Source organism: Nannobrachium achirus (genome assembly GCF_963921795.1).
Source record: "Nannobrachium achirus genome assembly, chromosome: 12".
Classification (NCBI taxonomy): domain Eukaryota; kingdom Metazoa; phylum Chordata; class Actinopteri; order Myctophiformes; family Myctophidae; genus Nannobrachium; species Nannobrachium achirus.
In genome coordinates this window covers 55,821,751-55,845,539 of record NC_137832.1, presented here as the reverse complement: position 1 = coordinate 55,845,539, position 23,789 = coordinate 55,821,751, and the positions used below count along the sequence as shown (strand labels likewise).

The 23,789-nt window shown below is 42.7% G+C and overlaps 3 protein-coding genes across 3 annotated transcripts; all 3 read left to right on the top strand.

The window, feature by feature from the left end:
• Positions 1-5,592: 5,592 nt before the first annotated feature.
• On the top strand, positions 5,593-6,753 carry LOC308295731 (UBX domain-containing protein 6-like; the record flags this gene model as incomplete). The annotated part of the gene is made up of 1 exon (XM_080738778.1): positions 5,593-6,753. The coding sequence occupies one exon, from the start codon at positions 5,593-5,595 to the stop codon at positions 6,751-6,753; it is 1,161 nt and encodes a 386-aa protein (XP_080594904.1).
• A 4,045-nt stretch (positions 6,754-10,798) lies between these two features.
• LOC308295819 (perforin-1-like) lies at positions 10,799-16,153 on the top strand. Its single transcript, XM_080738880.1, has 3 exons — positions 10,799-10,814; positions 14,057-14,309; positions 15,722-16,153. Exons 2-3 carry the CDS (start codon positions 14,073-14,075, stop codon positions 15,881-15,883), a joined length of 399 nt encoding a protein of 132 aa, XP_080595006.1. The 5' UTR covers positions 10,799-10,814; positions 14,057-14,072; the 3' UTR covers positions 15,884-16,153.
• Positions 16,154-17,699: 1,546 nt separating this feature from the next.
• On the top strand, positions 17,700-21,808 carry LOC308295263 (uncharacterized protein). The gene is made up of 3 exons (XM_080738277.1): positions 17,700-17,938; positions 18,898-19,023; positions 19,763-21,808. The coding sequence occupies exons 1-3, from the start codon at positions 17,740-17,742 to the stop codon at positions 20,902-20,904; spliced, it is 1,467 nt and encodes a 488-aa protein (XP_080594403.1). The 5' UTR covers positions 17,700-17,739; the 3' UTR covers positions 20,905-21,808.
• The last annotated feature ends 1,981 nt before the right edge of the window (positions 21,809-23,789 follow it).

Sequence of the window (23,789 nt, the reverse complement as noted above, 5' to 3'; positions counted from 1 at the left end):
AGAGTGGTCTATATATCACAATATTGGTCTGCAGATGTGCTAAAGTCACGTACAGATGAAATACAGTGGCCTGTAGGGCAAGCTGTTACAGGGCCTGGGGCCCCAGGCTGTCCTGCATAGACCACAGTAGTGCATCTGTTGACCACTGTACTACATCTACAGACACTATATTGGTCAACAGATGCATTTGAGTAGTCTACAGATGCACTAATGTGGTAAACAGAATACAACACACAGTTGCACTAGAATGGTCTACAGATCACAACAGTGGTCTACAAATGTATTACAGTGGTCTATAGATGTAGTACAATGGTCTATAGATGTAGTACAGCGGTCAAAAGATACACTACTGTGGTCTATGCAGGACAGCCTGGGGCCCCTCAGGCTCTGTAATAGCTTGCCCCTACACATCAGAGCTGCAGTCTTTATTAAAGACCTGCCTGATCTTTAGCTGAGACTGGCAGTCCATGATCTTCCTTTACTGATGCTAATGTTTTGCTTTTGTTTATTTTGATATTCTATGCTATTTATATTGCATTGTTATGTCTTTTCTATTATTGTTTTTAATTGTACAGCACTTTGGGTGACCTGGTCATGTTAAATGTGCTTTAGAAATGTGCTTTTAATTGTGTTGAGGTGAGATGCAGTGCAGTTGTCTATATAGATAGATAGATAGATAGATAGATATTTTCCTCCACACACATCGACATTGCAACCCTTGCCTGGAATCGAACCTGGGACAACCAGGGGCTCTGGTTCCCCAGGCGGGCTCCCCAACTATTCAGCTATGTTGCCCCTATAAAGACACTACAGTAGTTAATGTATGTGGTCTAAAACAGATATACATTTTTACATATTTTACTGGATTAAAAAACGGCATGGTTCTTACCCAACACTGCATGGGATTGTCCTAAATTTGGCATGTCAGTACAGGGAAGGCTTTCACACATTTCCGTTCACATAAATCGAGGTGAAAGCTCCATTTGGAAATTGGTGATGGCCGTGGCTGAAAATGTTGTCTATCTTTGAATCATTAGGCATTTACCTGCATGGCAAGGTTGGCTCCATTGGAAACCTGAGGTTGTCTAGAATCAAATCTTGGTATGAAATTTTGGCATGACATGTCATGCCAAAATAGAACAAGATAGGGTAATTTGTCTATGTGTAACCCTGGGTTCGAACCCGGGCCTCGCACGTGAAGTCCAATATCTTAACCATCGCTCCAAAGGGATATCCCTATGGAACAAGGGAGATACTAGACTTTTGAGGCTTCAAGGCTGGGGCTGCGACTCTCTCCGCCACAATCACCCCCCTTTAGACCTCCTCCTATGGGGAAGACCGATCCGGGACACGGCACCATTGTGCCACCCCACCCGGGCTTCGAACCTGGGCCTCCCACGCGAAAGTCCAATATCTTAATCATTGCTCCAAAGAGCTATATCTATGGAACAAGGGAGATACTAGACCTTTGAGGCTTCAAGGCTGGGGCTGCGACTCTCTCCGCCACGTATGCATATCATTTAATTAAGATGTCACGTATATTTGATATTGTTTGCAGATATCCAAGACTGTAGGCAAAATTAAAACCTGGCACTATTTTGAATTGAGGATGGGATGTGTCTATCAAGCACCTAAAGCAAAGCATTCATATTAACAATTTGAAGAAAGAAAATGCCTATGTCCTCTGGCCAAATTCCGCCTATTGAATTGTCTGCATTTTAGTTTGAGTATTGATGATCCATCACTAGCCATCTCCCTCAATGCCTCATGCAAAAATGAAACAGACAAATTGGACATTTGTCTCAGAAAAATGTATAGTTAAGACCTTATATAAATCCGCCTATTGAATTGTTTGCATTTTAGCATTTATTTGAGTATTGATGATCCATAAATGTACATATTATGTCACTAGCCATCTCCCTTAATGCCTCATGCCGAAATGAAACAGACAAATTGGACATTTGTCTCAGAATAATGTATAGTTAAGACCTTATGTAGAATTTACATTCTCTTTTTTACATTTGCAAAGATTCACTATAACAAACACTATGCCAGAATAAACATACATGTGTCAATATTTCAAGTGGGGAACATCAACATTTGTTTACTACACATCTTGAAGATTGTAAAAATGCAAATGTTAGAAAAAATATATAATTTGGGTGCATGGGGGAGGAGTTGTTGTGATCCAGTTTAGGCGAATTTGAACTTTTTTTGTGTTTATTTGGGTTTTAATGCACTAAACATGATGGAACCATGGAAAATCTTCATATCAATCAATTCATCTTGCAAGGACGAACATAAAATGGGGTGAATGGTTTCTGTCGGATGTATGGTTCAGGAGCTATGTTGATTTAAAGTTATTCGTTTTCACAGCCAAAAATCCAGGACGGACACAACATATGGTTAAAAAAAACATATATGGGACAATAATTGGATCTGGGAACATCAAAATTCATTAACTAGACACCTTAAGGATTCTAAAAAGGTAGGTTAGAAAAATATATCTCTCGGGTGCGCGGGAGGCCTATCTTCCTACCAGACTATAAGCAGCGTTTTATACTTTGACTATTCACACATATCCTATCTACAAGCTTTGTGACATTCTGCTTGATGTAGGTATTTAGCTTGTTTTCAAGCTAGTGGTCAACAAATAATACAGGATGCGGTGATGCTGTCAATGGAAATTAGTAGACATGCAACTGAAACCATCTAGCATGCATGCTGTGTGCTTTCCGCTCTGGAAATGAACGGGTATGTAGCCTGCTGCATCTCCTGCATGGAAACCCACAACCACATAATATATAAGACATATGAAACTGTCGCCCCAATCTGTGAGTTTGTACAGTTGATGTCGTTAATGAAGGGAAAGGTTGAGTCAGCAGACAAGAATGAGTGTGTTTCCCAAACGTGTGTCGGGACCCATATGTGGGTTGCAGACCAATTATGGGACTTGGCGACTCGGGAGTAAATACCCCATCAGGTTTTTTTGTTTCCTCCTTTTCTTTTCATTATTATCACTTCGATAATTATCCCTCCACCTTACATACAGTATTGCGCTGGCCACCACTGATAAAACATGTTCAGCAGAGTGCTACACACACAGAGTCCTCAAAGTCCTCGTCATTGTTGTTCATCATGCCTATGATGTCTTTGTCTTCATTATTCTTCTGCTGCTCAGCAGAGAGAAATGTTTGTGACAAAAGCCTCCTCCTTTTCTCTGATTAGGGTGTGTGTTATCAACAATGAGTCTAACATGGTTCACAGGGACTTTGAAGTTGCATGGGCATATACAGGAGTGGCCAGTGTCTGATCAAATGAATATCAAATATCTAGATATCGAATCAAGCAACTTTAAGGTACTGTATGTAGCCCTCTGGATGGCAACGTTGTTCAGCCTAAAGTCTATGTAGAGTCAGGTTTCATGCAACCATGCAACTAATAAAAAACTAGACTGCACTCTGTCAAGGTGCCAATACTTGCTTCTTGTGCACTCGTGGTCATGTTATGCCCTACTTGTGCGCCAGCAGAGCGCACAAGTACTGCGATCGGTGCTGTTCGGTGTGGTCCGTAATGTGGATGGGCAAATTGGCACTCTGCCGAGGTGCCAACTTGCGCCTTGTTATTACGACCAAGTTAACTATGAAACCCGGCACATCTTTCTGTAGTCTGTAGTGGCGAAAAAAAGGACTTCTGGGAAATCAGATTAGTCTGTCTTTAACGCCTGACAATGTGGTTCCCCTGACACATGATTGTGACACAGATACTCAGAGCAGGGATCTCCATATATGGGCATACAATGGATTGTGATGTCATGGGAACCACTCTAACAGAATCCCTTTTATGTGTATATCTAACAGGACTTCATATGGGAATGTCCATATATGGAGGAAGACCACCCATATACTTGATATCAGATGTGATAGACGTCATAGGATTTTCACATAACGAATAACTGAGTAAAAATCAAACCTCGGTTCGAAGTGAAGCGGTGGATTAAGGGCACTTCTAATAGCACATGAAACCAAGTCATTTGATGAGATGATCAAATTGTACATGTTCCTCTCCATGCTGACTATAGCAAAGTTAATAATTATTTAGTATATAAACCATGCTATTATCTATAGGGTTGAATTGTCATGTGAAGCTTCACCAATTCAATGCAATAGGTGAGACCTATTGCATGTACAAGACAGATAAACCCTGAAGGCCAAATTATCATGTGAAGCTTGACCAATCCTCAAAGTATCCATTCATCTAACCGGGAGGGACACCGCACACATATTCTAGATGTACAGGACATATAAAGCCTACTGAAATGACCATATATGGACATGGGACACACATTTTGCTTTTTGAAAAAGCCTATTCATTCTGGACTGATATTTTACACGTACGGGACAGGAAAAACCTGTTCATTCTGGCCTGGAGTGACCATATATGGACATAAGGTAACATACATTGTGTTTTTGAAAAACCCTGTTCATTCTGGACTGAGATGAACTGAAATGACCATATATGGACATGGGACACACATTTTGCTTTTTGAAAAAGCCTATTCATTCTGGACTGATATTTTACACGTACGAGACAGGAAAAACCTGTTCATTCTGGCCTAGAGTGACCATATATGGACATAAGGTAACATACATTGTGTTTTTGAAAAACCCTGTTCATTCTGGACTGGGATCACCATATATGGTAATTAAACGGACATTCTGTGGTACAGGAAAAACCTGTTCATTCTGGCCTGGAGTGACCATATATGGACATAAGGTAACATACATTGTGTTTTTGAAAAACCCTGTTCATTCTGGACTGAGATCACCATATATGGTAATTAAACGGACATTCTGCTTTTGAAAAAGCCTGTTCATTCTGGACTGAAATGACCATATATGGGCGTGATACACACAAAGCCATTCATTGGAAGCGGTTTTCACAGCTTCAAAAATGTTTGGGGTCTCACAGCATATCTCCATATACAGTACATGGATCTCCATGGGTACCTGGTCCGATGTGGCGGAGAGAGTCGCAGCCCCAGCCTAAAGCCTCAAAAGTCTAGTATCTGGGGGGTATCCCTTTGGAGTGATGGTTAAGATATTGGACTTTCACGCGGGAGACCCGGGTTCGAAGCCGGGTGGGGAGGTTCGGATCACCTCCGTTACATATACATCACTGGACAGACAGCCAAGATGTGTGTCTGTATTGTTAGAGGCAACGGTTTAGTTTGTGTGTGACGTCATACCAACGGATATATAATGGGGTCTACTAGGACAATCTAGGCTAAAGATAAAAAAATTCAAGGACACTGCTGTTGCTGTCAACGTAGGAAGAAGAATGCGGAAGAGCAAAGCTGATAGGAAAAGAGAGAAGAGGGAGAGAAGGGAGGAGAAGAAGGAGGAGAAGGAGGAGAAGAGGGAGAGAAGGGAACAGGAGAGGGCCCAATTCGCCTCCTTCTGGAGGAAGAGTCGTGAGGAGAATTGTGAGGATTCGGACCGTCCAAATGCACTTGACCGCATAAATGCATTTGACTGCCCTGGTAAGAAACTTTCTGACACCACCAGCCCAGCGCCTGAAGAGGACGCCAGGATGGCAGCAGCAGAGGCGGCGCTGGCCAGGATTGGACTTCAACAACATCCAACGTTCCACATCAGATACCAGGTGAAAAGAGAACTGGAAGCAGAGGCTGCTGGTGATGAAAAGGACAAGACGGCCGCATTAGCAGGGGAGGGATTAGCAGAGGAGGTACCAGTGGGGGAGGTTTCTTCTCTCTCTCTGCGCTTCACCTGTCCACTGACCGGCGCCACCTTAACTAAAAGCAACAGAGAGTCACGCCTCAAAGAGGCCATTCTCAAGAGGTTCGAGCAAGACCCGGTGGAGGCTTCTGTCATGATGATGCACACCTTCAACAGAGACAGAGACCGAGTGAAGGCCGCCGTGGACGTCATAAGCAAGTACGTCGACAACGTGTGCAAGCAGCCAGCGGAAGAGAAGTACAGGAGAATCAAAGTCAACAACAAGGTCTTCCAGGAAAAGGTGCACTGCGTCGAGGGGAGCAGAGAGTTCCTGCAGGCCCTGGGCTTCCAGAGCATCAGGGTCCCCGCGGAGGGGGAAGGGGAAGACGAGGAGTTCCTGGTGCTGCCGGAGCAGAGCACCGACGCCCTGGAGCTGATGGCGGAGAGGAGGGATCGACTCCGGAGACGGGAGCCGCTTACGGCTCGGCTGGCCAGGCGGCCCCAGGCCTTCAGGGCCTCCCTCAACGCCGGCCGCTTCGAGCTGCCGCCCGAGTTCGTCAACCTGACGGCGGAGGAACTCGCAAGGGAGCAGCAGCAGATGAGCGAGCTGGTGGAGAAGATCGGCGGGTTCACCATGATGCGCACCAAGGCGATGCGAGAGAAGCAGGAGCAGAGAGCGAGGAGAAGATACAACTACGCCGTGCTGAGGATCAGGCTGCCCGACGGAATCCTGCTACAAGGGACGTTCTATGCCTGGGACCGGATGCCGGTGCTGTTCAGCTTTGTGCGGGAGTCCCTGGTGGACGGCTGGCAGCCCTTCGAGCTCTTCGCTCTCGGAGCTCGCAAGCTGCAGGAGTCCGAAGAGGTCGCTCTCGCCGAATGTAACCTGGTCCCCACAGCTCTGCTGACGTTTAAATGGAATCCAGGCGTGCAGGTGGATGTCATAGGTACCACTGGGAAAAGCCCTGCCCTTCTCAAACCCCAGCTACTGGACAGCATTCAGACCCTTGATTAGCTGTGAGTAGAACTCCCCATTATCATGTGGTTAGAGTTGTTGCCAACTTGCGCCATGTATGGCCTGCTTGAGCGCTAGCAGAGCGTGCACTGTTATTGCAGGTCGCACTTGTTGATGGTGATGTCACCAAGAATGCTGGTCCCTGATTGACTACGCAGACATTTACGCAAACAGACATGCCATATACAAAATCACGAACACAGTAGTTGCATACCCTGCTGGTGCAAGTATTAAGAAGTACTCAACCCTGAGTCAAAGTATAGATATTCCTGCATGGTCAAATATTACTCAACTACAAGTGAAAGATTGTACTTCAGATAAATACTGAAGACATCTGTCTATAGTTTGCATATCTTGAGAACCATCCGACCGACGACTTCAAACTCACGTGCGCGTCACAGACAACTTGAGGGAGTGCCGCAGCTGGCGTCGAGTCGGTTGAATAAATGAAGCGTCAGCGTTAGTTTATGCAGGAAATGGGAGTCGCCCCGCCCATGCAGCTGCAGTCAGCTGTCAGTCAGCTCTGTTCTCATTCCTCATTCTCATATCTGCTGGTCATTATGTCACATGACTGCCATATTCCAATCAAGGCTCTCAATCATTAGGGAAGGCTCCTTTAAATATGGCTTGCTTTCTCTACCTATGCTTGGTCCCGAAGCTTCAGAATCATTTGCTGCTAGCTGCCTCCTCCTCCACTCCAGAACCGCCGATCCAGCTGATACGCCCTATGGTGATATCAGATCTGACCAATATGCCATATACTGATGACTTCAGGGAACTCCATAATATTGAGTGTAAAAGGGACACAGGCAGGCAGACAGACAGACGCATTATAGTAATCTCCATATATGGGCATAGACACACATGTAAAAAAAATATAATAATGACAATAAAACAAAAAAGAAATCCCCCAGCACACCAGTTTTAAAGTGGTTAATAATGAATTTTGTTAGTAAATAAGTGTAAGCTTACATCTAAATTTGGATTAATCTGAAAATAAAATCAAATTAAAACTAGACTGCAATCTGTCGAGGTGCCAACTTGCGTCTTGTGCACTCGTGGCTATGTGTGGCCTACTTGTGCGCTAGCAGAGCGCGCCTTGTTATGTACAGTATATATCAGGGCGCACTTGTAGGTGACGTCACCAAGAATGTGTGTCCCTCATTGGATGTTAATGGTGACGACATCGTATCCAAAAAGTAAATGTTCTGTTCCAAGTTTAAGGAGGACCTTTTAGTCAACGAGGAAGCAGAATTCTCAGTGACGTCACCTTATGCAGCTTCCTCATTGGTTAAAAGTTACTCACACTAACAATTAAGATGCAATTCTGGGAAATTGCAAGTGTTGTTGTTGTGACACGAGTCTCGAATCCGCTATGAAATGAATTCCATCTTTCCATTTATATTATACTAGCCTACAGCCCCCTGCGGGGGCCTGGCCCCTTTGTGTGTGTGCCTGTTAGTCCCCCTTGGTGTGAAGCAGACAGACTGTGATGTGGCTCTCTCTGGAAGTGCCCCCGGACTGGGAGTGCGCTGCTTGTTGACGCCCATTTGTGATGTAATTCGCATCACAGGACAAAGCCGCCTACAGGCCAAAATTTGGGAAAATATTTTAAACATTTGGGGATTATGAGAAGTAGAGACACATCTGAAGGATATAAAGTTGATGTTGGGCAAGGTACATGCGTTATTGATTTTTGTATTATGTTTTTTAGACAATTGAACAACTGCTGAACGTGGAGTTACAGATGGAAACACACACACACACACGGGGCAATTCTAATTAAGGTTGTGGGATATTGTGATGTCAAGTGAAGCATGGCCGAAAGCTTAACTTTTCAGCCTTTACACCCGGATAACATTACTCAAAAAGACCTCCTGTTTGGTGTCTGGTGATATATAAAGAAATCCTTCCATTATGAATCAAGCAACACTGTTTTAGATCATTGGTACCCAAACCTTATAGCCTGAGATCCAAAATAGTTTACAGTTTACAGTTTAGGCATTTAGCAGACGCTTTTAATCCAAAGCGACTTACAATAAGCAGATACAAAACATCAGAAGATAATATGTCAGTACATCAACAGCAATATAACAAGTGCAAATGGATATCTATCTAGAAAAAATACAATATAATCAAAGTTCTAAAAACCTAAAAAGAAATGCTAACTAGCTTAATGTATGGTCATTGATTTTCTGTAGTGCTAAGGGTTTAGGTGGAGTCTGAAGAGGTGAGTCTTCAGTCCACGGCGAAAGCTAGCGAGTGAGTCCGTTGTTCTAAGTGCGACAGGGAGTTTATTCCACAACTTGGGGGCCAGGAGGGCAAACTGTCTCGGACGAGTGGATTTTTGCCCTGGAGTTTATAGAAAATAGAAATGTGATGTCTCAGAGGGACCCAAACTAGTAGGGGTGTAACGATATAGTAACTGAATTGAAAAAATGATTTTAATTTGCAATGATCTACTATATATCATTTGCAAAAGCAAAATATCATACCGTTTTGGTATCAAATCGTTTTACAATGCAAAAAATCGATTGTATGGAAAATAAGTATTTGTGCCTTGTATTTAGCTTACTTTTCCATTCCATATAGCTACTCTTGGTCTATTGATAAATGTGTGTAATCTCTATTCTATGTCAAGGTGCGGGTTTGTCCATGTGTTGAAATATAATGTCCATGTATGAATCACAGTGTTTAGTTATTTATATCCATAATATTAATAGATGGTTCCCTTAAAACATGCACCATTGACACTTTTCACACAAATGTAAATTTTCTTTGCTAAATAGTTACTATATCAATTTTAAATCATTGAATCAAATCGTATCGTATCGCCATGAATGAAAAAATATTGTCCATGTATCGTATCGTCAACCATGTATTGTGATACGTATCGTATCGCTGTTAAATGTATCGTTACACCCCTACAAACAGTGACCAATCTACCAGCTCAGGTGTTGCTATCCGAAAAGTTGTGAGATTGTAGTTCGGCTATTTTCACAACAAATTATGTCTGTCATACATTGAAAATAACTACTCTCAAAATAGTATTATCTTTAAATATTTTACAGGCATTAATAAACATGGTCATGTTTTGTGCAATGCAATTTAAACTATACAGAACTGCACTCTGTTGAGGTACCAACTTGCGTCTTGTGCACAAGTAGGCCAAGTATGGCCTACTTGTGCGCCAGCGGAGTGCCCCATGAGGCGCGCTCACCACTAGCACTACCACTGGCGATGCCATTCGGTTCACAGGCCATGCACAGTGAGAGAATTCCACAAAGATACACAAAGTACACACTTCTCCTTTGACATTAGATAATGGTCCTTAGATTGTGTGTAGAATGTTTCATGCAAACGGGTTCAAATGTTTTATAAACTGCTCAAAATGGCGGAAAAGCAAAGGGTGGAGCTTACTGGACAAAGAGACAAATGTGTTCCTCTTGAGTCAAGGCAGGTGTGTAAGCAAGTTGCCCCCCCCCCCCCCCCCAGTTTCATGAATGTGTTAGGGGCAGATGAATATTTTTTATAAAAAATAATAGTCATTAGGAGACTCACATGTGTATTGAAGTTTCATGGATGTAGGTGAAACAGGGCATAAGTTATACCTGTTCAAAGTTTTGCATTCAACTGATCGCTATAGCGCCACCCTTTGGCCAATGGTCGTGGGCTTCATGTCACTGACCCTTGACATAGTCCTCTACCGCTACCATATTGCCCAGTTTTAATGCGGCGACTATTCGTGAAACGGCAGAATAATAATAAAAGGTACTGTAGAAACAAACGTAATAGTGGCTCAAGCCTTTCAGGCTTGGCCACTAAATATCAAAAGTAGCAGATCTACAAGCTCAAAAAATATATTGCGTCGCACCAGTTTGAGTCATTATGCAACCTTGAAAGTGGGTCACCTTAGGGGAGGTGTATGCGTGTGCATGTGCATGCGTGTTTATGTGCATGTGCGTGCGTGTTTGTGTGCTCGCGTGTGCGCGAGAGTGGCTTTAAAGAGAGATGCCACAGAATGACAGGAGGTGGAGCACTTCAGGACCACTACAGCACAGGTAAACACGCTCGACGGAACCTCATTCAGCTTTCATTTGTTGTGATTCTTTCCGAAATAGTTTTTCCACTTTCACATTTCCACAGTATCAGGCGTAAAATAGAAGGTTGTCATTGTAATTCCATTGTAGGCAATTGTTGAGCAAGGAGAGTTCAAGTTAGGTAATGCTGTACTGTAATTCTATAGACAGGTACGTATAGACCAGGGGTTCCAAAACCTTTTTGTCTCAGGGCACCCCATAATTAAAAAAAATAATAATCTGAGGAACCCCTATAAATTTTCACTCCCAACACCTTATATTTATAGCATTTCGTCATTGTCGGGTGGAAACCTTGTATGTCCAAAACCGTTTGTTTTCTATTTATCATCTATAAAATGTACTAAACTAGTGAAAACAGGAGATCTACAAGCACACAACACCTCACATCGCGAGGCGTTGTGTGCTTGTAGATCTGCTGTTTTCACTAGTTTTGTTTGACTGTCTTGTATGATGAAGCAGGGTTGCTTTACTAAAAGACGTACACATTTGAAATTTGGAGGCAAGGTTTTTGCCCGACAGTGACGACATTTTAGTGATTATGTAATATGTTGCAAGGAAAATGTTGAGATGACAGCCATTTTGGTTAGAACTGACTGAAAATAACTTTGTACTTCAAGTTTAAAATGATACTAAATATTTTTTCAAGTGTCCAAACAAATTCCAAATATTATCAAATTATATCGCGGCACCCCTGGACTGCCGTCGCGGCACCTCGGGGTGCCCCGTCACCCACTTTGAAAACCCCTGGTATAGACACTAGAGTCGAGGTTTATTGCTGATGCTAGCTGTCTGAAACCTATGGGGGTGGATTCTGCCAATGCTTTTCAATGGGATCAGAGTATTCATGTTTATTTATAGGAGAACTTTAGCACGAAAAAAAACAAAGACGTTTGTTGTAGAGGGAAAGAAGAACAGAACACGTATACAGAGTGAAAGGTGAAGGTGAAGTATTGACAGTTTAATTGGTTAAATGTCTGAAGTGAAAATACACATTAACACAAATCCAACACAACGCTTGACAGTGCTGTCAAACAAGTCTATGAAGCCATCTATGAAACCTATGAAAAAGTTTAATCTGCAACACATTTTATACAATACTAGCCCTTACCCGTTTGAAGATATGAGCTCCGAAATTATGTGCAGTGTGTGGGTTATGGGGTGTGCACTGTGCACACTATATGAGGGATGGAATGTAACTTTAATTGGTGCTTGTATGATAATATGTAGGAGCATCAATGTAAGAAATACCTGTTTGGTTTAATGGCTATAGAGACCAAAAGAAGCAAAGATTTTGGTTAAAAATGTTGCCTCATGCTAGATGCAGAATAGATATGCCTCATGCTTGATGCAGAAAAGATACACGATAAAAATGCTAATATACAGCATACGATTTGTGAAAGTGACAAACGGGCTTCACAGTTATGTCAGGTGTGTTCATATGCTAATGGTGATGCGGATTCAGATCAATTGCTCAAGCCACCGAGGAGAAACGCTGTGACAGACACTCAGACAGACAGACAGACAGACAGACAGACAGACAGACAGACAGACAGACAGACAGACAGACAGACAGACACTCAGACAGACATTCCCTGCTTCATCTTGCACTCAGCTAAGAGGTCCTTGGCCTGGAAGGTAAAGGTATATTTAGAACATGTTTTGCAGTGTGTGTGTGAATGTTGACACCTGTTTTCATAGGAGAGTACATATTGCATGTGGAGACAGCAACTCAGCTGGCAGTGGTGGGAGAAAGTAAAAATAGCAAGACCACGATGTAGAAATACTACATGGAAAAGTCCTGTATTCAATCTTTTACTTGGTTTTCAAAAGTTGGCAAAAGTGCCTTTCTGTGTGGAGTTTGCATGTTCTCCCTGTGTCTCCTAGGGTAGATACTCTCACAAAAAACATGCAGTAAGCCCGGTCTCTATAATGCCTCCCCCTGGATTACAGTTTAGGCAATTGGCTGTGGCACTAGGTGAAAAAAATTGGTTACAGAAATCGTGGGATAAAAATTATATTAAAAAATATATAGCCTAATAATCTGAATCTATGGAGTGAAACGTACAATCATCGTGAATGTTGGATTCATGTTAATGTGTATGTTTCAGACATTTAACCACTATTTAGTAAATATTTAGTAAATTTAGTAAACCTCTTTAGCAAAAATAGCCAATCTACAAGCTCATTCAAGCTGTGACAGTTTATGGCTAAAGTTCTCCTCAGTAACTCTGTAGTAACTCTGAGGATCCCCTAGGGATTTAAAATAATGGAAAACAGGAAAATATTTGGGAAAAGTTGTAGGATTGCTTCTATGCTCCCTCCCGCATTGTTTTGTTAGAGTCCTGTTGAAGACCCCTGCACTACAGGCAATTCTGAATTGTCTCTCAAATCTTAGGATCTGGACTGACTGTCCAAAACTCCAAATTGTCATTTGCAAGTGATTAGATTGGACTTGTGGATTCAGACAGCACCCAAATACACATTGTGAGCTTGTAGATCAGCTATTTATGGCAAGCAACACGACAGTACAACAAAGTATAGATCAGGCTTCGATTACAATATTAATCTAAATGTTTTACCAATTATTTGGGGACCCACTTGCCCCGTCCCACAGGTTTAGCACGGCCTGCCTCTCAACAACACAGAGCCAAAAGCGATTTCACTGACACCCATAGGGGGGCGCCATAAATGCTACAAATATCACTGTTGTTCATCAGGTACTGTATATAAAGGATCTTGCAACGCCCAAAAATCGGGTCCCTAACCATTGTTCGGGTCGGGACAAAGTACTCAAACCTATTACTATCACTATTTTAGAGAACGACTTCATCAATTTTCAACCTGCTTATTGGTCCTCACTAATGCTCATACCAGTGAAATCATCATTAGGCAGGCTTTTGTTTTTTTTCAAATACTTATTTATCAATGCAAGAACAATGGCTTCCATTATAGCATGCAAACATTCCAGGAATATGCTTGGAATCTCCATCGATGATGAATTACGGACTTACTTGTAACAATATTTCTTTCTATGTTGCAGCATTCTTAGGCTGTAGGGGTAGGCTACTTGAGTTTTTACTTTCCACCAATGAAACTTTAAGTAAAACATTATTTTGAGTACTTTTTCCGCCACTGTCCAACACCACTGTCCCACAACAACCAAAGGTTCTCCTTTGTTTAGTTTATTTTTGTGTGTTCCATAGAATACGTTCAACAGCCATGGTATCCTCTGTCACCCTCCTGCCGCTGCTGTTCCTGTGTGCCCTGACGGCCACAGTCCACGCCCAGCTGAAGGTGTTCGACCTGCGCGCCACCGGCCTACCCAGCGACCTCTTTGGCACCACAGACGGTTACGTCAAAGTGTTCTGCGGTCCCGCCGCCCTTGGTGAAACGGCCGTTCGCGACAACAACGCCAACCCCTGGTGGGAGGAGGAATTCTACTACATCAGTGCCCAGGTTTTTATTTATTTATTATTATTATTTATTTATTTATTTATTTGATTTTGACTATCAATTTTAAATTTTAATTTTAAAAGTTTTAAAGCAGGTTTAGTTTATTTTTTATTTTTTGTAAAATACTTTAAAAAAACTTTTCACGTTTAGTTGGTTTTAGTTCGTTCCCAAGTCTCATGGATGTTGCTCCCGGACACCCATGAATGGCACTAAAACTTCGGAAATCCCAACCTCTCACACAAATTCCGGCCATATCCGGGAGAATCGCAGGGATCCGGTCTTGAGACAACCCACGATGCGAATAAAGGTGTTCTCACTGTCAATATAGCAAATGAATGATTGTCATTCACTTTGGGAGATGTGGGCGTCTAAAAGTGACCAACGACTTGTCTCATAATATTATGCAAAAACTGGTCTCAAGCGCGAAGGGTATAATCAGCTGACAAAAGTAAACAGACATGTTTCTTGTGATGACGGCTTGTCTTTCTTAATATGAATAAAATAACAGTACTTTACAATTGTCGGTTCTTTTTCGCTCCGAGTGGTGGTGGACAACTGGACATTATAGCCTACACCAGTGTTTCTCAACCACTGTGCCTGGGGACCTTTGGTGTGCCCCTGAGAAGGGTCAAGTGTGCCCCTTGAAACTGCTTGAAAGCCAGTATTGTATTTAACATTTTAAAAATGATTTAAACTAGTGAAAACAGCCGATCTACAAGCACACAACGCCTCGCGGTGCGAGGCGTTGTGTGCTTGTAGATCTGCTGTTTTCACTACTGTTGTGCAACAGCCTTGTATGATGAAGCAGGGGTTTACTTTGCGAAGAAATGTACAAATTTGAAACTTGGAGATACAAGGTTTCTTCCCGACAGTGACGATATTTACACCCCCGTATTATGTTGGTGTGACCATGGATTCTTGGGAAATGAAAAGTGTGCCCATGCAGAAAAAAGGTTGAGAAACACTAGCCTACACTATAGTCAGCCATGAGCAAAGCATGGCAGCCTGCCAGGCAGGCTTTTGTGTTGATCTTGAGTGCAAAGTCAAGTGAGAAGTGACCAAACTTTATACTTTACATTAAGCCTATTATATTAAGCCTAAAACGCTTCTGCTGCCGTGTAGAACCGTTTTTAGCCATCTTCCCTGGAAAACCCTGAATTATTTTCTGCGCGCGCGTGTACATGGGCCCACCTGGACCTCCCGGAAATGAAAATCTCCAAGTTGGGATGTCGGCACAATACTTTTTAACATTTATTTAAAATTAGTTATAATTATTTTTATTAATTTTTTGACTTTTCTTATCGTTTAATTCAATTAAATAAAACGTTTTTCTTTTCTTTTTTAACAAGTCATAGTTTTAGTTATTTGGTTGGTCTTAGTTAAACCACAACAAACCTTGCTGTCGGCCCATGCAGGAGCAAGAGGTGTTGAAGCTGGAGGTGTGGGACCACGACTTTGTCTTCGATGACCTGCTGGGCTCGTGTCAGCGCTCCATGGAGGTGGGCACACACGAGCACGACTGCTTCCTGAAGAAAGGCGGCACGCTGCACTACGCCTACACTCTGGCTGCACAGTAGGCCAGTGGTTCTCAGCCTTTTCAGGCCGCGACCCTCAAAATAATCATATTTTAAATTGGGACCCACCCACCCTACGAGCACTAAGAGTTGAGGCATTACATTTTGTATAACACGGTTCTAAAATTATGTTAAAATAGCAGATATACATGCTCACAACACCGCCAACAACGCCAATTTGGCCAATGTTTAATTTGTCTTTTTAGAGGTGTTAAAAAGTCCTTAAATTGTCACTTTAGAAATGTGCAGAGCAAGATACCCTCAATAGAGGTTTATTTACTGTTGAGTGAGAAAACGATGTTGCACATTAAGTTAATCATCTGGGTTAGGGTCCCGACTCCCGACCCACAGGTTGAGAACCACTGCCGTAGGCTACACGATGACCAATGGACCTCGGGCCAAATGTTCCACCTTCAACCTCGATCCGCCACAATTCTGTCAGTGAACAACATAAATAAAAACTGTACACTTACCGGTAGGTTTTTGTTTGTTTTGATTGCAAACTACACTCTCACTTTCAATTTCAATTCTGTGTGTGTGTGTGTGTGTGTGTGTGTGTGTGTGTGTGTGTGTGTGTGTGTGTGTGTGTGTGTGTGTGTGTGTGTGTGTGTGTGTGTGTGTGTGTCTATTAATAGAAAGATGCATGTAGTGTTTGCTAATACAGGAATACTCATATTGTTGTTTCACAGACAGCCCTCATATCTGTTAACTATAGCCCTATCCTACTGACTGACTGTTAAACAACACTATACTGTGCAGCAGTGTTGAATTTTCCGTCTTGTCCCGCGTGCCCCCGCCGCCCCATATCTTTTCTGAGCAGGGGTCACGCCTCTCACGCAAACAGACATGCATTGATCCCGAAAACCACCAAGTTCACACCTCAACAACGCTTTAGTGTCACAACAGGGTGTTTTAACAAAGAAACGAGCCTGTATGCATATCAATAGACCTGTATAGTAGGTGTTGAGCGACGTGCGCATGGCGTCTCTAGATAAGCGACCCAACAAACATTGAATCACCAATGCACCACTGCTCTGCAGCTGTTTACACCAGCCCTGTTCACACTGTTACTGACTGACAGCTCTCTCTCTCTCTCTCTCTCTCTCTCTCTCTCTCTCTCTCTCTCTCTCTCTCTCTCTCTCTCTCTCTCTCTCTCTCTCTCTCTGTTTTAGGAGTATTTAAGCCTATAGTCCTATTATGATTTGGGAAGGATTAAGTATCAAACATATAATTTTCCGAATCTCTGTCTGTCTGTCTGTCTGTCTGTCTGTCTGTCTGTCTGTCTGTCTGTCTGTCTGTCTGTCTGTCCGACTGTATCTCCACGGTGGCTGGAGCAATTGATCTGAATCCGCATGACCACAGCATATGAACAGACCTGACATAACTGCGAAGCCTGTTTGTCACTTTCACAAATCGTATGCTGTATATTAGCATTTTTATCGTCTATCTTTTCTGCATCTAGCATGAGGCATATCTAATTCTGCATCTAGCATGAGGCATCTATTCTGCAACTAGCATGAGGCAACATTTTTAACCAAAATCTTTGCTTCTGGGATACACCCCATCACCTACACTCTGCACATAATTTGAAGCACATATCTTCAAACGGGCAAGGACTAGTTCAACTAAACTATCGAATATATAGCCAGTACACTCTGGTATATCTAGCTTATTCGCAGGTCGTTACAGTACCCATGTGTGACTGGGACAGCTGGAGCAGGGGTGGAGAGTGTGGGTGGATCCTGTTACGTAAGTGCTGTTCTGTCCTGTGTGGATCTTGGGGATTTTAGCCACGAAGAGGAGTAGAGCTACTGTTTATCAAGTCATTAGCAGTGTCCTACTGAACTCATGACCATAACATGTCAGCAAGTAAAGTCAGATACCAGACGGTGAAACCAGGCCTCAAATGTCGACTGTCAAAATGGACCGAAGATCAACTTTTTCAGGGTTTTAAAAGAGAGATGTCGTCAAAGAGCTTTTCAGCTGCGTCAGAGGAGGAACAGCGAGAGATCTACCAGCAAGCAATGCTGCAGCCGCTGATAAAGTTACACAGAATAGGTTTGTGCTGTTTTTATGTCAGATACAGCAGTCCCCAAATGTTCTTGGTATACTAGTGGATGGAGTACGGTTCCTTCCAGCACTTAATCAACATGAGATAAGAGCTACATAAGCCAACAAATAGTGTGTGTGTGTGTGTGTGTGTGTGTGTGTGTGTGTGTGTGTGTGTGTGTGTGTGTGTGTGTGTGTGTGTGTGTGTGTGTGTGTGTGTGTGGCGCGCGTGCGTGCGTGGGAACGTACGTGTGTGCGTGCATGTGTGCGACTGTGCGTGCTAAACAAATTTGGAAAACAACTGAATCCCATCTGAGTTCTCTGTCCAAAGTACATATAGGACACACAGTGGAAACAAGTCCTTTATTTCTGACTAATAAATTATTAACAAAAAACTAAAAACATAGAGAACTCTGGAGCAGCTCTCTCTCTCTCTTTCTCTCTCCCTCTCTCTCTGTCTCTCTGTCTGTCTCTGTCTCACTCACTTCTGGGCATTGTGCCACAGAGTTGGTGGAATGTGACCAGATGTCCACATGGAGGCAGGATAGTGCCGTGGTTTACAAAGGGTAACAGGTTTACTCGCCAACAAACCTTCTCGCCCTGATTTCTTCCCGCCGACCTCACACTGACCGCTTGGTGGGGCGGTTCTAGAGTTCTTGTATTTGTTTTACGCTTAGATATAACTTTAGGGTTAAGCATAGCTTTAATGAGGTTAAGATTAGGAATAGGGTTAGGTTTTGGCACCGTTTCACCGAGGTTAAGGTTAGGAATAAGGTTAGGATCAACCGTTTATAACCATACCTAAAACCATACCAAAAATCAAAAACGTATGACCAAGTGCACGATTTTGCAGATTTTGGCCGAATTCCCTCCCAGCTATTGAGGGCTTAATGCATGGTTCGATTGACCAATCAATAGATTAAGGGTTATTCATTTGTAAAAAAAATCTCTCTTTTTGTTTTTATTAGATCCAGAGCTATTCAGTAAACATTTGACGCCCAGGGCTAAAGTGTCCCATCGGTGTGAGAAGAACAGAGCTGTGGCAGAGATGCAGACCATTATGTTGAAACCAGTCATAAAGTTACACAGAATAGGTATGTACTGTTTTATTATGTTCACTATAAACATTTAGTCCAATAGGTATGTATGTACTGTTTTATTAGTCATTTAGAGCTCTGTTTTCGTCCATGTCTTATACCCCTTGTCCCATAAACTTCTTTGCCTTTTTTTTTTTTTACTATTTTGAAAAATATTTTAAAATACTTCAAATAGCCGTTCAACAAGCTCATAACGTGTCGATATAGATCGGCTAGTTAAACTATTTTAAAAAGGGATGCAGGATAAAACATGGACGAAAATAGAGCCCATAGTCTAAGAGTCCAACCCCAAGTTCAAATTGAACTGTTTCTATAGGGTTCAAATCTACGGTTGAAGAGGAACTTTACATGCATCTTTAACCTTAGATTAATTGAAAATTGGGTATATTTTGATTTTGGTTCGACACCAATACGGCATTTTATGGCCTTTATCGTCTGATTTCGATACATTACCAATATGATTGTGCATCCCTAACAGCACAGCGACCTAGTAGCTCCCTCTGTAAAAATGTAGGCACTATGTAGCGTCGGGAGCGTTTGCGCATTCGAAGATGCATTTGCGACGTCGCTTGCCAATTTAGCTCCTCATTCGTGCAGCGACGTCGCAAATGCATCTTCCCAATGAGCAAACGCTCCCGACGCTACATAGCACCTACATTGTTACAGAGGGAGAGAAGGCATCAGCGTTATGTCGCTGTGCTGTCTGGGATGTTTATGTATTTTTATCTCCCCTTAGTCACCATCCAAGATGTCTTTCCTGCTCCAATACAACTGAAACATCACCAGAAAATTCACACACGAGAGAAGCCCTATCACTGTGACCAGTGTGAGACAAGGTTCAGCCATAGAGGTCATCTCAAACGTCACCAGAAAATTCACACAGGAGAGAAGCCATACCCCTGTGACCAGTGTGGGACAAGGTTCAGCCATAGCAGTGATCTCAGACGTCACCAGATCATACATACAAGAGAGAAGCGCTACCACTGTGAGCAGTGTGGGACAAGGTTCACGCAGTACAGTAGTCTCAAAGGTCACCAGAGAATTCACACAGGAGAGAAGCCATACCCCTGTGACCAGTGTGGGAAAAGGTTTAACCAGAGTAGTACTCTCAAAATACACCAGAGAATTCATAGTGGAGTGAAGGCCTACCACTGTGAGCAGTGTGGTAAAGGGTTCATTACAAATGGTTATCTCAAACTTCACCGGGAAATGCATGCAGGGCTGAAGCCCTACCACTGTGACCAATGTGGGAAAGGGTTCAGCAATAACAGTAATCTCAAACGTCACCAGAGAACGCATACAGGGGTGAAACCTTACCACTGTGACCAGTGTGATAAATGGTTCACCGCAAATAACAGTCTCAAACTTCACCAGAAAATTCATACGGGGGAGAAATCACTGAAACACCTCTGTGACCAGTGTGGGAAAGGGTTCCGTCAGAGCGGAGATCTCAAACGTCACCAGAAAATACATACAGGAGAGAAACCCTATCACTGTGACCAGTGTGGGTCAAGGTTCAGCCAGTGCAGTACTCTCAAACATCACCTGAAAATACATACAGGAGAGAAGCCCTATCAGTGTGACCTCTGTAATAAAAGGTTCAGAACAAACAGTTATCTCACAATTCACCAGAAAATTCATACAGAGAAGCCCTACGACTGTGACCAGTGTGGGAAATCATTCAGGCAGAGAAAGAGTCTCAAAACCCACCAGAGAATTCATAAAGGAGAGAAGGTCTACCCTTGTGACCAGTGTGGGATAGAGTTCTGTAACAGCATAGCTCTCAAACATCACCAGATAATTCATCAGAGATGGGAAAAGTTCTCTCATTCTGTACTCAGTAGAAGTAAAAGTAAAACCTCTGAAATGTACTTTTAGAGTAAAAGTAAAAAGTACTTTTACCGGATGTTTCTGTGTTTTCCAGCCAGGATTGGTTTCAAAACTGTGACTAATCATGCAAGTAGATCCACCACTACTAATACAGCAGTGCAATGGTTGTCAACCTTTTTAGACTGATTAACACCTCAGAAAAAAAACACTAATAGGCCTACCACCATTATGACTGATGTTAGAATACAGTAGCGTACCTTCCCCATCCTGTTCAGCTACTGTAGGCTATATGCACCGTTGACACACATAGTTAAGAAGACAAATGCATTCCTAATAAGAAAATATGTAATTCTCAGCAAATGAGATACTAGCCCGCGCACGGGCGCATATACAGTACATACACACACGCACGCACGCACGCACACACACACACACACACACACACACACACACACGCACGCACGCACGCACGCACGCACGCACGCACGCACGCACACACACACACACACACACACACGTGCACACACGCACGCGCACACGCGCGCACACACACACACACACACACACACACACACACACACACACACACACACACACACACACACACACCTTTACGATGCAGAGGCTGACATGCCACTCACACATTAGATGTGCTTTAATTAGCCCTATTCACGGCCCGCCCACTCAGCATCCCCCGGGTGCTGAAGTCACGTTTTGAAGGGGAAAATCCTACTAAAGCCTATAGAGTTAACACAGAAATCGCAAATGTAATGCAATTTCCGAATAGTAAAGTATAAAATACGGCTAGCATGATCATGAACACAAGATAGTAAAAGGCACAAAGCATTATAATTTACTTTACCGTTCAAAATAATGATTTGTTGGCTTTAAATCCAGCTATTTCTGTTATAGTTTCCCCTTCTAAATTGATGTCAGCACCCGGGGGATGCTGAGAAATTTGCTGAGTGGGCGGGTCGTGAATAGGGCTAATTCACCCTTTGTCAAGTCCCGCCCATTGTCCTGCCCCTCTCCACACCCATTGGTTGCTTTGACTTGGAGGGACATTCAGTGGGACATTCCATCCACTGCCATGTTAATTCAGGTGCTTCATATTGTTATTCTGTGTGCTCAATTCTAATTTCAAACTTTGTTTCAGTCATTTGGAGCTGCTCAGTGGCAGCATAGTGAATCAGCATGTTTTTAAATGTTTTTATTTCTCCAAAAATTATGTTTTAGCTAATTCAACATAAAAAAGGCGGAACCAGGGCAGGACAAGGCAGATAGAGCCTGCTGGTTGGTCAGTCAGGGACCAACCAGGAGGCTAACAAAGGGTGAATTGATCAGACTTCTGCATGCTGGCGACTGTGAGCCATATCTTACACTAATAGATTAATTAGCTGAATTGCAATGGACCAATCCCCAATCACATACACACCCATTGTAACAGTTACAATGGGTGTGTATGTGATTGGGGATTGGTCCATTTCAAAGTGAAAGTGAACATGATTAAATTTGATAAATATTGGACCAATGGAAAGTATAACAAGAGGTTGTGAATAACTACATTGATTGGATACATACATAGAACATAAATTACGTTTTGTTTTTTGTTTAGTTTTTTCTTTTGCTAATTTCTGAAAAGGAAATACAAGGTTTCCACCCGACAGTGACGATATTTTAGCATTTTATATTTCTATCTGCTTTGATCATAAGTTTTCATGATTTCATGGCATACTCTTTATTTTATTCCTCGCATGCAACCTTGTGTGAAATAAATGTGTGTAATAAAATCATCTGTTGACAAGCAAGTAGTCTGTGATATTTCCATCAGTGAAACAGAACACAACACTGTCTCGTAAAGAGTTATGCTAAGACTGAAGAGCTACAGTAGCCTATGGGTGTTCCTACAAGCACGACACGTTGTGTGCTTGTAGATCTGTGCGTGCGTGTGTGTGTTTGTGTGTGTGTGTTTGTGTGTGTGTGTGTGTGTGTGTGTGTGTGTGTGTGTGTGTGTGTGTGTGTGTGTGTGTGTAGAATAGATGCATGTAGTGTTTGCAGGAATACTCATATTGTTGTTTCACAGACAACCATATTTACTGGTCCGAACAACGGACTCACTCGCTAGCTTTCGCCGTGGACTGAGGACTCACCTTTTCAGACTCCACCTAAACCCTTAGCACCACAGAAAAATCAATGGCCATACATGAAGCTAGTTAGCATTTGTTTTTTAGGTTTTTTAGAACTTTGATTATATTGTGTTTTTTTTTTTTTTAGCGGTGGTTACACCGTCTCCTATACGTGGCCGTGTGTGTATGCGTCCGTCCGTCCGTCCGTGTGTGTGTGTCTGTATGTAGCCTGCAGGCCTGCAGTACCTTTTATGACCACACATGTTAAGGGAGGGGCGCTGTTGTTCAGGCCAGGCCAGACCAGGCACACACACACACACGCACACACACACACACACACACACACACACACACACACAGGGGGGAAGGGGGGGTAAACCACCGCTCAGTTCACACGGGTGTGATTTTTTTTTCTAGATAGATATCCATTTGCATGTGTTATATTGCTGTTGATGTACTGACATATTATCTTGTTTATTATTGTGATGTTTTTTATCTGCTTATTGTAAGTCGCTTTGGATTAAAAGCGTCTGCTAAATGCCTAAACTGTAAACTGTAAACTGTCTGTTAACTATAGCCCTATCCTACTGACTGACTGTTAAACAACACTCTATACTGTGCAGCTACACCTGCCTGTTTACACTGTCTGTCAGCTGACTGACAGCTCTCTCCCTCTCTCTCTCCCTCTCTCTCTCTCTCTCTCTCTCTCTCTCTCTTCAACTAAACTATCAAATATATAGCCAGTATACTCTGGTTGCGACCGAAGGTCGCAGTTTACCATGAGAAATGTCACACAGCGCATACAGT

What these genes read in the sequence shown, in the direction of transcription:
- LOC308295263 (XM_080738277.1), top strand. Translation starts at nt 17,740, where the DNA reads ATGTCAGCAAGTAAAGTCAGATACCAGACGGTGAAACCAGGCCTCAAA. An exon ending in GATAAAGTTACACAGAATAG is followed by an intron (nt 17,939 to 18,897) that starts GTTTGTGCTGTT and finishes TGTTTTTATTAG; the next exon opens with ATCCAGAGCTATTCAGTAAA. An exon ending in CATAAAGTTACACAGAATAG is followed by an intron (nt 19,024 to 19,762) that starts GTATGTACTGTT and finishes ATCTCCCCTTAG; the next exon opens with TCACCATCCAAGATGTCTTT.
- LOC308295819 (XM_080738880.1), top strand. Translation starts at nt 14,073, where the DNA reads ATGGTATCCTCTGTCACCCTCCTGCCGCTGCTGTTCCTGTGTGCCCTG. An exon ending in TCTACTACATCAGTGCCCAG is followed by an intron (nt 14,310 to 15,721) that starts GTTTTTATTTAT and finishes CGGCCCATGCAG; the next exon opens with GAGCAAGAGGTGTTGAAGCT.